Source organism: Apus apus, chromosome 24 (assembly GCF_020740795.1).
Source record: "Apus apus isolate bApuApu2 chromosome 24, bApuApu2.pri.cur, whole genome shotgun sequence".
NCBI lineage: Eukaryota > Metazoa > Chordata > Aves > Apodiformes > Apodidae > Apus > Apus apus.
The window spans coordinates 1,539,285-1,553,613 of NC_067305.1; the positions used below are offsets into that span (position 1 = coordinate 1,539,285).

Here is a 14,329-nt window from a genome sequence, read left to right on the forward strand (position 1 = left end):
TGGAGCAGCTCTGCTCTGGAGACAGGCTGGGAGAGTTGGGGTGTTCAGCCTGGAGAAGAGAAGGCTCCAGGGAGACCTTAGAGCAGCTTCCAGTGCCTGAAGGGGCTCCAGGAAAGCTGGGGAGGGGCTTGGGACAAGGGCAGGGAGGGAGAGGACAAGGGGGGGATGGATGAAAACTGGGAGAGGGAGATTGAGGTTGGACATGAGGAGGGAATTCTGGAGTGTGAGGGTGGGGAGAGCCTGGCCCAGGTTGCCCAGGGAAGCTGTGGCTGCCCCATCCCTGGCAGTGTTGAAGGGCAGGTTGGATGGGGCTTGGAGCAGCCTGGGCTGGTGGGAGGTGTCCCTGCCCATGCAGGGGGGTTGGATCTAGATGATATTTAAGGTGCCTTCACACAAAAACCATTCCATGATTCTATGATTCTATGGAAATAGTGATTCTGTTCTCACAGAATGAAAAGTTAGTTTGTAAAGTCTGGTCTTTGCAGAAAGGGATGAACTTTCCCCTCCCGCAGCCGCCTCTTGGGCTCAGTGGCAGAGACCAGACCAAGGACAATCCTGGCACTTCCTCTCTCTAACAGCTAAAAACTTTGTCATCCAAAAGGGCTCGAGTCGTGGGTTGTTTCAGCCTCAACTCAAGTTGACAAACACACCTATCGGGTACAGAAACATATTCTTTTCCTACTCACAACCCAAATTAAGAAAGTAACTGGGCAGCTCTTCAACCTACTGGTGTTCACCCTGGCACAGGAAAAGCCTCCCAGGGTTTGCAGCCTGTTTTCAGACACCCACACTCTGCTTTCAAACGTCCACTCAGACAGTTGAAGGGCACCACAAATTGATGTTAAAAAGAAACAAAGCCTTGTTTTAAACTCAGGGCCAGGAATCCCGTGTTCCCATGACACAGGATCGGCTCTGAAAGCTGCACCCAAGAGCTCCCAGTTGCTGCTGAACTAGGAATGATTTGCTTAAAATCAAACATCAGTGAGAACAGCTCAAGAGTTCCAGCAGTGTGAGGAGCAGGCCAGTGGTAGCTTGGGGTGCATCAGGAGGAGTGTGTCCAGCAGGTCAGGGAGGTTCTCATCCCCCTCTGCTTGGCCCTGGTGAGACCTCACTTGGAGTGTTGAGTCCAGTTCTGGGCTCCCCAGTTCCAGAGGGACAGGGATCTACTGGGGAGAGGCCAAGGGAGGCCACGAGGATGATTAAGGGACTGGAACACCTGCCTGATGGGGAAAGGCTGAGAGACCTGGGGCTGTTCAGTCTGGAGAGGAGAAGCCTGAGGGGGCATCTCATGAATGTCTGTCAATCCATGAGGGCAGCAAGAAGGCAGGACAAGCTCTTGTCACTTGTGCCCTGGGACAGGACGAGGGGCAATGGATTCAAACTGGAGCCCAGGAAGTTCCACCTCGAGATGAGGAAGAACTTTCCTGTGAGGGTGACAGAGCCCTGGGACAGGCTGCCCAGAGAGGCTGTGGAGTCTCCTTCTCTGGAGAATTTCCAGACCTGTCTGGATGCCTTTCTGAGTGACCTGCTCTGGTTTTGGTCCTGCTCTGGCAGGGGGGTTGGACTGGATGATCTTTGGAGGTCCCTTCCAACCCCTGACGTGCTGTGATCCTGTGAGTGAGGAGCAATTGCAACAGCTCCCTGGGGAGAAACCAAAGGCTCATCAAACCCAGCAGACCTTGGGTGCTGCCTGAGGAATCTGGGCAGAAAGAGGGACAAGACCTGGCAGGCCTGAGGACACACATTCCAACGAGCTGAAGACACAACCCAAACCAGGAGTCTGAGTCTACAGAACGTGTAGACTAAGAAGGTAACACAAAACCCCCCAAACATCATTGATTTGGTTTATTTTGCACATCAGGTTTATAAATTACTCCCATTAAGACAAGATCTGCTGTGAAGGTGATTGGATGGAGGGTGCTAGGCAGGTTGGCCAGTGAAGTTCACAACTAAGTGGTCACAGCTGCTCATGGGAAGGGGAAGGTCCCCACAACCTGCTGCAGAAGCTGAGTTGGGCATCCCAAGGTCACCTCCAAGCAGGGTCCCCACGGACGGATGGCTCCCAACACTCCACCCAGCAACAAATCTCCTATAACAAAGACAGAGCAGGCAGTCAGCAGTGCTTCCTGCAGGGCTCCAGCAGCCAGCACCACTGCTGGGTCTCCAAAGCCTCCAGCAGCCAGGCAGGAGGTCTGTCCCAGCAGCCACAACAGGCTCAGCACAAGGCCTGGAGTCTCTCTGGAAGGAGGCACAGGCCCCACACAACCATCTTTTTTCTCTCTTCTTGGAGAGGAATTTGCTCTTCCCAGCTGATTTGTGCAGAATGACACATCAAAGCTGTTATTTCAAACCAAGGGAACATCTGCTGTGGCCTCAAGAATGTTTCCATGTTCCCACCACTGGCTAAGACACTTTTCAAGCACAGAAAGCCCTCAGGAGGTCATGTCACTGCCTCTGTGACCCAAGAGCTTTTTCTCTGTCTTGTCCCACCCATGGTCACCTGAGATGCTCCAAGTGCAGCTGGCTTCCTCAGCTTGGTTGTTGGATTTCATGAGTTCAAACTGCAAAACACAGGGTTTGAGACCAACGTGGAGAGGGCAGATGGACCAGAGTTCTGTGGTACCTGTGTAACTGCTGGGGGCAGGGGAGGGGGTGAGCTCTGGGGACCAGGGCTAGGACACAAGGGGGGGCTGCAACCTCAGGCACAAATCCAGGCTGGGGGGAGAATGGCTGGAGAGCAGCCCTGAGGAAAAGGACTTGGGGGTGGGAGGAGATGAGAAGCTCAACATGAGCCACCAGTGTGTCCTGGAGCCCAGAGGTCATTTGTGTCCTGGGCTGCATCCAAAAAAGTGTGGCCAGCAGGGCCAGGGAGGGGATCCTGCCCCTCTGCTCTGCTCTGGTGAGACCCCCCTGGAGAACTGGGGCCAGTTCTGGAGCCCCCAACAGGAGAGACACGGAGCTGGCAGAGAGGGTCCAGAGAAGGGCCATGAAGATGATCCAAGGGCTGGAGCAGCTCTGCTCTGGAGACAGGCTGGGAGAGTTGGGGTGTTCAGCCTGGAGAAGAGAAGGCTCCAGGGAGACCTTAGAGCACCTTCCAGTGCCTGAAGGGGCTCCAGGAAAGCTGGGGAGGGGCTTGGGACAAGGGCAGGGAGGGAGAGGACAAGGGGGGATGGATGAAAACTGGCAGAGGGAGATTGAGGTGAGACATGAGGAGGAAATTCTGGAGTGTGAGGGTGGTGAGAGCCTGGCCCAGGTTGCCCAGGGAAGCTGTGGCTGCCCCAGCCCTGGCAGTGTTGAAGGGCAGGTTGGATGGGGCTTGGAGCAGCCTGGGCTGGGGGGAGGTGTCCCTGCCCATGCAGGGGGTGGGATCCAGGTGTTCATTTAAGTTCCCTTCCAACCTTCACCATCCCATCACTCCATAAGGAATGGAAGGCAGCTGTGCCAGGGGAAGTTCAGATTTCACATTAGCAGAAGGTTCTCTCCTGTGAGAGGCTGGTGGGTCACAGGAACAGACTCCCAAGGGAGGCAGTCACACATCAAGCTGTCAGAGCTCCAGGAGCATCTGGATGATGCTCTTGGTCTCTTGGTTTAGTTCAGGGGGTCTTGTGAGGAGCAGGGAGCTGGACTGGATCATCCCTATGGATCTCTTCCAACTTGAGAGATTCTATGATTCTAGGACTTTGGTTTGTTCACCCTTTGGTTACCCCAAGGATCTGGTTGCACATATTTTGAAAACAGGGAAGAGTAAATTGCAACAATATCCCTGGAGAAAACAGACTTAGAAAAGTGACTTCCAGACTCACTGATTTCCCCACAAGATGTGTGGCTTGAAGGCAAGATTCTTCCTTCCATTTTCATGAGACTTGGAACTAGTGGAGACCCTCAGGGATCAGAGCTGGGTCCAGTCCTGTTCAACATCTTTATCAATGACCTCGATGATGGGACAGAGTGTCTTCTCAGCAGGTTTGCTGATGACACAAAGCTGGGAGGATTGGCTGATCCACCTGAAGGCTGGGCAGCCATCCAGGGAGATCTGGCCAGGCTGGAGAGCTGGGCAGAGGAACCTCATGAGGTTCAACAAGAGCAAGGGCAGAGTCCTCCCCCTGGGGAGGAACAACAAAATGCACCAGTTCAGGCCAGGAGCTGACCTGCTGGAGAGCAGCTCCATGGAGAAGGACCTTGGAGTCCTGGTGGACAACAAGTTCTCCATGGGACAACAATGTGCCCTTGTGGCCAGGAAGGCCAGTGGTAGCTTGGGATGCATCAGGAGGAGTGTGTCCAGCAGGTCAGGGAGGTTCTCATCCCCCTCTGCTCGGCCCTGGTGACACCTCACTTGGAGTGTTGTGCCCAGTTCTGGGCTCCCCAGTTCCAGAGGGACAGGGATCTACTGGGGAGAGGCCAAGGGAGGCCACGAGGATGATGAAGGGACTGGAACACCTGCCTGAGGAGGAAAGGCTGAGAGACCTGGGGCTGTTCAGTCTGGAGAGGAGAAGCCTGAGGGGGCATCTCATGAATGTCTGTCAATCCATGAGGGCAGCAAGAAGGCAGGACAAGCTCTTGTCACTTGTGCCCTGGGACAGGACGAGGGGCAATGGATTCAAACTGGAGCCCAGGAAGTTCCAGCTCAAGATGAGGAAGAACTTCTTTGCTGTGAGGGTGACAGAGCCCTGGGACAGGCTGCCCAGAGAGGCTGTGGAGTTTCCTTCTCTGGAGACTTTCCAGACCTGTCTGGATGCCTTTCTGAGGGACCTGCCCTGGTTTTGGTCCTGCTCTGGCAGGGGGGTTGGACTGGATGATCTTTGGGGGTCCCTTCCAACCCCTGACATCCTGTGATCCTGTGATTTAGAAACATTTACATGTAACTTATCCTGCTCAGAGCATGGAGATGTGCAGAGCGTCCTGCAAGTGTCCATGGCTGCCTCTGGATCTTCTGCCATCAGCAGCATTTCGTGCAAGGCAAAAATCAACCCAACTCCCTTCTACTTGCAGCAAGGAATGCAAAAGTTTTCTGTCTTATACACAAATATGGACTTAGAGGCCCCAGAGAAGTGTCAAACTGCTCCTCTAGCTTTAGGGATGGTCAGCCTTCGAGAGGACTCAGCACATTTCATGGAGGTTTTGAAGGGAAATGAATGAATTTTCAAGGAAAAAAATACTCAAGAAAGTAAATTTTCCCATTAACTTGTGGTCCACAAGAACCAGCTCTGAACATTCAACTACCCTTTAATAATAGTTAGGAATAGAAAGAAGCTGGAATTTGCCCAGCACCAAAACCAGTCATGAGCTTGGAGCCATTCCCTTGGGATCAGGAGCACTCAGACCTGCCAGAAGTCCCAGATCACCACAGGTTGGTTGGACTTCTCCAGAACCAAAGCACCTTGTGAAAATTCCACTGCTTTCAAAATTATCCCTTGAAAAATCACCTTCTTAAGATCTCAGCCCTCTGGGAAACCTGATATTGAAAATAATAAATCCCTAAACAATTGGAGAAGTTCTGGGTTTGGACCAACACTGTGGTTGTAGCCTGGTCCAACAGGCCCCATCAACTGTCACATCAACCCAATCCTGAGAGGCACAAACAGAACTTACCATCAGAGGGAAGTTTACTCTTCAGTTTTATACTTGCCACCAATGTAGGGAACATACTGAAGGACCAGCTTCCAGTCTGTGATCCAGATCAAACCAGTCCCAGCTACACCACCCCAGGTCACCAGGGTGGGAGTCCTAAAGGAGAGACACACACACACACGTGCAGGTGAACAACAGGAATTCTCCACTGAGACAATCCTGGCTCGTGGCTGAGGTAGCTGGGAAAGTCACTTCCATCAAGAAAAAAGTTTGGCAGAGAAAAGAATCTCATCTACACAGAAAAGTGTCTGTCTCCAGGGTGGTGGAGACACTGCACAAAAAAGGGTCATCACAGCATCAATCATGGAATGGTTTGGGTTGGAAGGGACCTTAAAGACCATCCAGTCCCACCCCCTGCATGGGCAGGGACACCTCCCACTAGCCCAGGCTGCTCCAAGCCCCATCCAACCTGCCCTTCAACACTGCCAGGGATGGGGCAGCCACAGCTTCCCTGGGCAACCTGGGCCAGGCTCTCACCACCCTCACACTCCAGAATTCCCTCCTCATGTCTCACCTCAATCTCCCTCTGCCAGTTTTCATCCACCCCCCTTGTCCTCTCCCTCCCTGCCCTTGTCCCAAGCCCCTCCCCAGCTTTCCTGGAGCCCCTTCAGGCACTGGAAGGTGCTCTCAGGTCTCCCTGGAGCCTTCTCTTCTCCAGGCTGAACACCCCAACTCTCCCAGCCTGGCTCCAGAGCAGAGCTGCTCCAGCCCTCCCATCATCTCCGTGGCCTCCTCTGGACTTGCTCCAACAGCTCCACGTCCTCCTTGTGCTGGAGGCCCCAGAGCTGCACCCAGTCTCTCACCAGAGCGCAGAAGAGCAGGACAACCCCCTCCCTGGCCCTGCTGACCACACCGCCGCTGACAGCCCGGCACACGGGAACCCCGGGACCGGCCCCCCGGCCCCCCGGCCCCCCTGAGGAGGGTGCCGCAGCGCTCCCGCTCGGTTTCCCTCACCAGTTCTGGAGGAGCTGGACGTGCCGCGGCCCCAGCAGCCTGCTCAGCATGGCGCCCCAAAGTCACCCCCGCTGCGCATGCGCGGCGCCGCCGCCAAGGCCCCCGCGTGGGCCCGGAGCGGGGCTGCCCGCGGCGCTGCCTGAGAGCGGCGGCGGCGTCATGGCAACGCGTTGTCAGGGCGACGGGTCTCCGCCATCATGGCGCCGCGGCCTAGGCCGCCAGTGCAGGGGGGACACGAGGGCTGAGGGTGGGATCGTCCCCGCGCTGCAGGACAGTGACCCCTTTCCAGAGCAGTTTCTCCAGCAGCCCCTCTGCAAACCCCCTGGTGGCTGCTGCTCCGGCTCTCCCAACCGCAGACAAGAGTTTCCAGCCAGGGTTTTGCAGCAGCGGGTCCTAAATCCACCCTCAGCTCCGTAACATTCCCCAGGCTCCAGTCCCAGCCAGGGCAGCCTCTTGTGACCCGGTAGAAAGTCCTGCGGGACACTGGAGCTTGAAGTCCTGCAGCTGGACTGGCCCATTGTAAGGGGAGGACAAGGGGGGAGGGATGAAAACTGGGAGAGGGAGATGGAGGTGAGACATGAGGAGGGAATTCTGGAGTGTGAGGGTGGTGAGAGCCTGGCCCAGGTTGCCCAGGGAAGCTGTGGCTGCCCCATCCCTGGCAGTGTTGAAGGGCAGGTTGGATGGGGCTTGGAGCAGCCTGGGCTGGGGGGAGGTGTCCCTGCCCATGGTGGGGGTTGGATCCAGGTGTTCATTTAAGGTCCCTTCCAACCTTCACCATCCCACGACTCCATAAGGAATGGAAGGCAGCTGTGCCAGGGGAAGTTCAGATTTCACATTAGCAGAAGGTTCTCTCCTGTGAGAGGCTGGTGGGTCACAGGAACAGACTCCTTCTTGAAGGCTCTGCCACCTCATCTCCCCGTGACCACCACGTGCTGAGCTCCTGGCGTGGACTGGGGGTGTCTGACCTGACTTCCAACTTGCACCCTGCAGGAACCTCTCACTGGGTGCTCCTTGGGGCAAGGAAGCAACAGCTCTGCTGTGACATCCCCTCCTGCCAGCCAGGGCTGAATTCCCGATGGAAACCCTTCCAGCAGTGGAGCTCCCTGCCGTGTGTCACCTGGGCTGAGCTGCACCCACGAGAACAGCAGCCCAGGGGTGGCAGAGGAGCCCACCAAGCAGAGCAGGAGCAGCTGAGGGAGCTGGGGGTTCAGCCTGGAGACAAGGAGGTGAGGGGAGACCTGCTGGCTCTGCAGCTGCCTGAGAGGAGGTTGGAGCCAGGGGGGTTGGGCTCTGCTCCCCAGGAACAAGTGATGGGACAAGAGGAAATGGCCTCAGGTTGTGCCAGGGGAGGTTTAGATTGGATCTTGGGAACAGTTTCTTCCCCAAAGGGCTGTCAGGCCCTGGCCCAGGCTGCCCAGGGCAGGGGGGCAGTCCCCATCCCTGGAGGGATTTCAAAGCCCTGTAGATGTGGTGCTGGGGGACACGGGGCAGGGGTGGCCTTGGCAGGGCTGGGTTAGTGGTTGCACTTGATGATCTTGAAGGTCTGTTCCCACCAAAATAATCTGATGATCCGATGATTCTACACACCTGCTGGGGAAGGTGCCCAGACCCCCTGGTGATGGGCAGTGCTGGAAACCTTCCCCAGAGGCCACGAGCAGGGGCAGCAGCTCAGGGTGTTCCCCAGGGCCCAGGAACAGCCCAGTGCCTGGAAACCTCTCCTATCTTGCCTCTTCTTTTAACAGCAGCTAAAAACCTTCATTACAACTTTTCACCCACAGATCTACAACACCTGAAAGACCAGAGATTGGGGGAAGAGAAGTGATATTGTTATAAAATGTCACATTTATTGCTACATTACTGTTATATACAGGACAGTTCTCAAAATCTACTTTAAAAAAGTTAGGATTATTTAAAAATTCCAAATAATCCAGCCAGCTGTTTTGACACTTGTATAAAATTATTTAAAAAAATGAAAACAATTCATATCTCGAGGCACTCAGAAACACAATTTGATCCCCCAATTGTGATTCATTTCAAAGAAAACTCATTTTCCCACCCCCAAATACTTTATTTTTTCATTTCATTTATTTTTATTTTTTGCTGGGTTAGGCATATATATATATATTTACTATATATATAGTTCAAAACTATAATGTGTATCTGATTTAAGAACAAGGACTTCAGCCACTTCAGTACATCTGGATTTACAGGTAGGCAGCAGAAACATCCAAAGCAAGGACCAGTTTTTGTTTTTAAAGGCCAAAAAAACCACCCCAAACCAACCCAAAACTTGCTAGGGGGTAAAAAATAAACAACTTCCACAGGCATCTCCCATCTGCTCTCCCACCCCCCCCCCCCCCCCCCCCCCCCCCCCCCCCCAAGTCCTACAAAAATATATAGAAAGAGCAAACCCAGGAATTCCTGTTTCCCCAGTGGAGCCCTCCAGAGAAAATGGGGTCCCAGGTTGGGGCTGTCCCTGCTCTGCTCCACCAGGTGCCTCCTTCTCCTCTCCCAGGCAAAAACCTACCCTTGGTAGGGGGGTGCAGGGTCCCCCCCAGGGTGCCCCCCGTTCCTCACGAGGCCCTCAAGGTTTGCTCAAGGGTTTGGGGGTGGTTGGGGAAGACGTGGCAGGAGGAAAGGGGGGGGGTGCAGCATCCCCCGGGGGGTGCAGGAGATGGGGGTGCCCTGGGGCAAAAGGCCTCAGCCCCGGGGACACCCCGTTTCGAAGCACAATCCCCTCTGCTCTGCTCTGCTCTGCTCTGCTCTGCTCTGCTCCATCCCGGGCTGGTTTTCTTCCCTCTTTCCCGGGTGGCAGGTGCTTGGCTGGGCCAGGGTGGGCGTTGCAAGGCCCGAGGAGCAGAAGGTGAATGGAAGAAGGTACAAAAGCAGGTAGAGGAACAGAAGCAGCAGCGTGGAGACCCACGGCAGGGCTGCCTCTCGCCCCCCCCCCAGGCAGGGCCACGAGGAGGACCCCGAATCCTGGCAGGAAAGGAGCCTGTGGCCTCGGCAGCAGAGCCCAGCTCCACCCCTGCCTGCCATGGGGTCCCACCAGCAAAGGTGCTGCGGGTGCCCACCCTCCTGACAGGGCTGGGATGCCCTGAAGGTCTCAAAGCTCTGCCCGGAGCTCTGGGTCCTCCCAGCCTGCCCCGAGGGCAGCAGGGCAGGGAGAGGCAGCCCTGTCGTGGGGCACAACCTGCAGCATCCACCTCCTGAATCCTCCTGCCTTGGCCCCAGCAGCTGGGCAGGGGGTGGCACAGCCCTGCCCCACTGTGGGGACCCCCACGGCGGGTGCCCTCGGAGGGAAACAGCCCGAGATGCTGGCTGGAGAGAGCGGGGAGGGACAGCACAGCTTCAGGCTGGAGGCAGCTGAAAGGAAGACCAGCCAAGGCTGAGGCTCAGGCAGCAGCAGAACAACCTGTGAAGCTGGGCAAGAAGAAGGTGGGACACAAGCTCCTCCATTCAGGGACGCTGGGGGACGTGGTGTGAGATGAAGGATGCTGGCAGTGAAGCACCAGGCATCGAGCAGAAGGCACAGGAGGGTGAAGGGTGCGTGGAGGAGCTGCAGGAACAGGCCTCGTCCCCTCCATCTCAGTGCTGAGCTCCTGCACCAGGAGTTGGAAGGGGGTGTTCCTGAGGTCTCACCCCTTGTCTGCCCTCCAGGGCTCGGGTCTTGAAATGCTTTTGGAGCTCCTAGGAATGAAGCTGGACCCTGAGCTCAGCAGGGAGCAGGAACTTGGCAGTCATGGACAAGAGCAGGGAGAATGGGGCTGGGGTGGGATCTGGGGAGCCCCAGGGGAGAGGAGAGGGGGTTGCATAGGATTTAACAGGGCAAAGACCCTGTGCAAGCTTGTGGCAGGGACAACAGGTCTTGCTATTGCTGGTGTTGAGCAGGAACAGGGGAACCCACTGGGCAGGGCTTGCTCCAGCTCTGCACCTCGGGGCTGGTGGCTCCTCCTGGCCCAGCTCCAGTTCCTTCACCTCCCCATCCTTGCTCTTTTCTAAAACCCCAGGCCAGGGGCTGCTGAAACTGGAGCTGGCCCAGGGTGACCAGCAGGGCCTGCAAGAGCACTCTGGAGAACTTGGCAGCCTCCCCATGGCACAGAGCTCAGGGCTGGGGGCTGCAGAAGCCTCCTGGTGCTCAAGGTCATCCCACCTGCTGAGGGGGAGGAAGGGCTGAATTACCCAGGGCCCAAAGGCTCTGCTGGCTTCAGTGGGTACAGATGTGAGACACAAAGGACCTTTGAGAGCAGCTTCTGCACTGAACCTGAAATCACAGACTCCTGGGGAAATCCCAGCTGGTTCTGGCCTTCCTGTTCCACTGCTGTGGGTACAAAACCTCGAGGAAACCAGCTCATCAGTGACACGGGTTGGGGGAAAAAGCTGTTTGCTGCAGTCCCAGCTGGGGAGGTTTCACATCACACTTCTGCTTTTCTCTGCTGGAGAGGGCAAAAACCCTGAGTGCAAAGCAGCCAGAGGACCCTGGAGTGGCAGCACAGGGGGAAGGGGCAGCAAGGTGACCCCATGGGGTGGCACAGACCTGCTCCCAACAGCCACAGGGGGGACCTCGGGGAGCCAGTGAACTCGACTGCCCTGATTCCTGCACCCCTGGCTCCCAGGCTGGAGCTCAGTGAAGACAGGAGGGACACAGACTGGGATCCAGACGTTCCAGGTCCTCTCCCTCCTGCCAACACCCAGGACACTGGCACAAGCTGTAGGAGCCGGGGAGCAGAGAGCACGAGATGTTGGCCAAGAGCTGGAGCTGAACTCAAGCCAGGCAGTGGCTGGGCTGTGAGGAGGTCTGACGGGTGGGTCACAGGCAGGGGAGCAGCTGCCAAACTGGGGGGGAGCTGGAATTCTGCTCCCCAGGGTGTGCTGCCACTGGTGGGGGGGCTGTGAGCAGGAACAGGCAGATGCCACCGACCCCCCCGGGACGAGACCATCAAGGTGCAGACCCTGGGAGGCTGCAGATGTTTTGCTCTGGGGCAAAAAGCAGGTGAAGAGGGAGAAAAGAACAACCCCCTGCAATTATTACTGTTAATAAACTGGATTCCAGACACTCCCCAGCACCTGGTGGCACGCACAGCTCCCGGGATGTGCAGGGGGATGGGGGGCTGAAGGGGACACAAGGACTCCAGCCCAGGGCTGGTCCTGCCACACCAGGAGTGCCCCATGGCAGCTGTGGCTGGTCCCTCACAGCCCCCCCCTCCTGCTGTTTGAGCAGGATGCAGCTCAGCTACTGCTGCTGCAAATGCACACAGGGAAGGTGGCCTCTTCCTTAACTCCCTCCCTGGCAAAGGGACCCCCCTGTGGCCCCCAGTGCTGAGGGACACGCAGCCCAGGAGAACCCACGGGCTCAGAACCCAGGCTGAGAGGAAGCAGAGAACTGCATGTCACCCTGCAGCATGTCCCTGTGACAGCCCTGGCACCCCTCTGTGCAAGGGACAGGCAGGGGAGCAAGTCTGGGGAAAAAAAGTGACGTGTGGGATGGGATGGTTGAACTGCAGCAGAGCCCTGGGCTGGGGAGGGGCAGACCCTGGCCCTGTCTGACTGTGACACCTAAAGACCAGAGTTTCATTGTGACAGGTGACATGTCAGGGCCGGCCTGGTGGTATTTTGGTGACAGCACCTGACTGGGCTCATTTTTGGAAAAGCCACTTTCCCTGGCAGGTTATACAGGCACCTCATTCATGCTGAGCCACACACACTGACAAGCCCAAGGCATTTTTTCTGTGCTGCTCTCCACAATTGCTCCCTGTGGACCTGGAGGGCAGAGATGCCACCAAGGCCACACTGGTCTGGCACAGGCAACAAACATGACAGCACCCAAAGCACCCTGTGCCACCAAGGCAGCTCCTGGGCATCACACTACCAGCCCTGACACTGGGCTTTCCTGATGGAGGAACCAAGATCTCCTCCAACCCTGGCACCAGGGGTTTATTGCTCAAGGACCTTCATCCAAGCCTTGCCAAGAAGTTAAGCTGGGTTTGCTGTCAAGAAAACATCATCTAAACCACCTAAATGCTGATGAAAAGCACCATCTCTGTTGCAATGCTTGGTGGTTTGGGGCTGATGGGAAGGGCTGTGTCTCCAGGGGAGCAGCCCCTGACCTGCAGAGCATCATCCAGGACTTGGAATGGATGAAGGAGTTCAGCAACATTTTGAACAAATCATAAATCTTATCAAATTTCCAATTTTGTTGAGTTCCTGGGTTATTTTTTTTCCTCGACTACAGTCTCTCTTCTTTAAATCCACCTGGACGTGACTGTCACCTCAACTTCTTGCTGCAAAACCAAAGTGTTGAGGAAGCACTTTTTGATTTGTTTTGCATGGTTTCAAGCTTGCCAGGGCTGGGACACCCCCCAGGGCTCCATCCCTCCCCAGCCCTGGGGCAGCAGCACTGAGCCAGCACAACAGCCCGAGCACTGAGAACCCTGCAGCCCCAGCACCATCCTGCTGATGGGGCAGAAAGGCTGGTGGGATGAAGAGGCCTCTTCCAGGCTGCAGAAAGCACCTGAGGAGTCCCCAGTTCCTACCCCAGAGCATCAATCAGGGTTGTCTGAGCCTCCTGACCCAGCTGGTGGGCTACAGAGGGGCACTGTCCCCTCCCTGGGTGCTCTACCATTCCCACACTCGCTCCAGCATCTGAAGCACAACCCAGCCAGGCAGGATGCTGCAGAAGACACAGCTCTAGCTGCTCCACGTGTCACACACAGAGAAAAACCTCATCTGTCTCACTCAGCCCAGTGCTTCAGCAGGCAGGAGAACCCAAGGGAGGGAAAAGTGTCGTAACCTGATGAGCTAATTAGGTCAAACCACGTCTGTTGACACAGGCGAGAAGAACGTGTGTTCCTGGGCTGCAGGAATCACAGCCCCTTTCCTGGCCTCCCTGGGGACAGAGCTGGAGGCTGCTGTGGTCTCAGGTCTCCCTGCACAGAAGCAGGGAAAAACCAGGAGCACCCAAAAGCCTCAGAGCTGCCGTTGGAAGGGGCAGAGTCCTGGGGCAGTGTGGGTGGCAGGGGAAGCAGGAGGAGATGGTCCCACCTGCTGTGGCACTTGTGAGAGGCTCCTCCCTGAGAGCTGCAGGGGCTGAGCCCACAGCTGGGAGATGAGCAATGTCCTGAGCACCTCCAGCAGGCCTGGCTGGAGCAAGAAGCACAGCTACGAGCACAGAGGAGCACCAGGAGGTTCTGCCAAAGCCCGGGGTTGCTGGGAAGTGCCACAGGACCTCATCCTCTTCACCAGTCCTTCCCTTTCCCTGTGCCAGAGCGATACCACTTCCCCAGGAGCACAGGCCAGAGAAGCAGAGGGGGGTCCAGGGTCCTACTGTACTCGTTGTCCCCACAGTCCCCCCAGGACAGCACCTGTGACCATGAACTATCCTGCCTGCCTGGGCTCTGCCAGGAGGATCCAGGCAGCAGCAGAGCTGGGATTCACCAACCTGCTGGGGAGCTCCTGCAGAGCTGGGAAGAACTGGGCACCAAAATGTTTCAGAAGGAGAAGGAGGGGGAAGAAACAAGAATAAATTCCCAGTAGATGCTTTTCCATTGCCAGCTCCGGAATGGCCACCACAGCTCAGCACCACCGAGCACCTCTCTGATTGCTCTCTGGAGCTCCCTGCCAAGGAGTGGGGCTGCTGGGGTCTTCCTGCTGCTGAGGGAGCAGTGGAGTGACACTGGGAAGCCCTCGGAGAGAAGGGATCGTTGGCCCAGCTGGAGTGTCTTGTGCAGGACAGGCCTTGCTGCTCCCC

General features: G+C 56.4%; 1 protein-coding gene across 2 annotated transcripts; it reads right to left on the reverse strand.

Annotated features, from left to right (window-relative positions):
• Nucleotides 1–1,830: 1,830 nt before the first annotated feature.
• Nucleotides 1,831–6,670, reverse strand: LOC127394201 (cytochrome b-c1 complex subunit 10). Of its 2 annotated transcripts, XR_007891603.1 has the most exons (4): nt 6,583–6,670; nt 5,590–5,724; nt 2,501–2,561; nt 1,831–2,089 (listed from the first exon to the last, which is right to left on the reverse strand). XR_007891603.1 is itself a non-coding variant. In XM_051640048.1 (3 exons), exons 1-2 carry the CDS (start codon nt 6,630–6,632, stop codon nt 5,604–5,606), a joined length of 171 nt encoding a protein of 56 aa, XP_051496008.1. In that variant the 5' UTR covers nt 6,633–6,670; the 3' UTR covers nt 1,831–2,089; nt 5,590–5,603. The 2 variants fall into 2 exon arrangements, 1 of the variants encoding a protein (XP_051496008.1); XM_051640048.1 differs by lacking the exon at nt 2,501–2,561.
• Between the last annotated feature and the right edge of the window lie 7,659 nt (nt 6,671–14,329).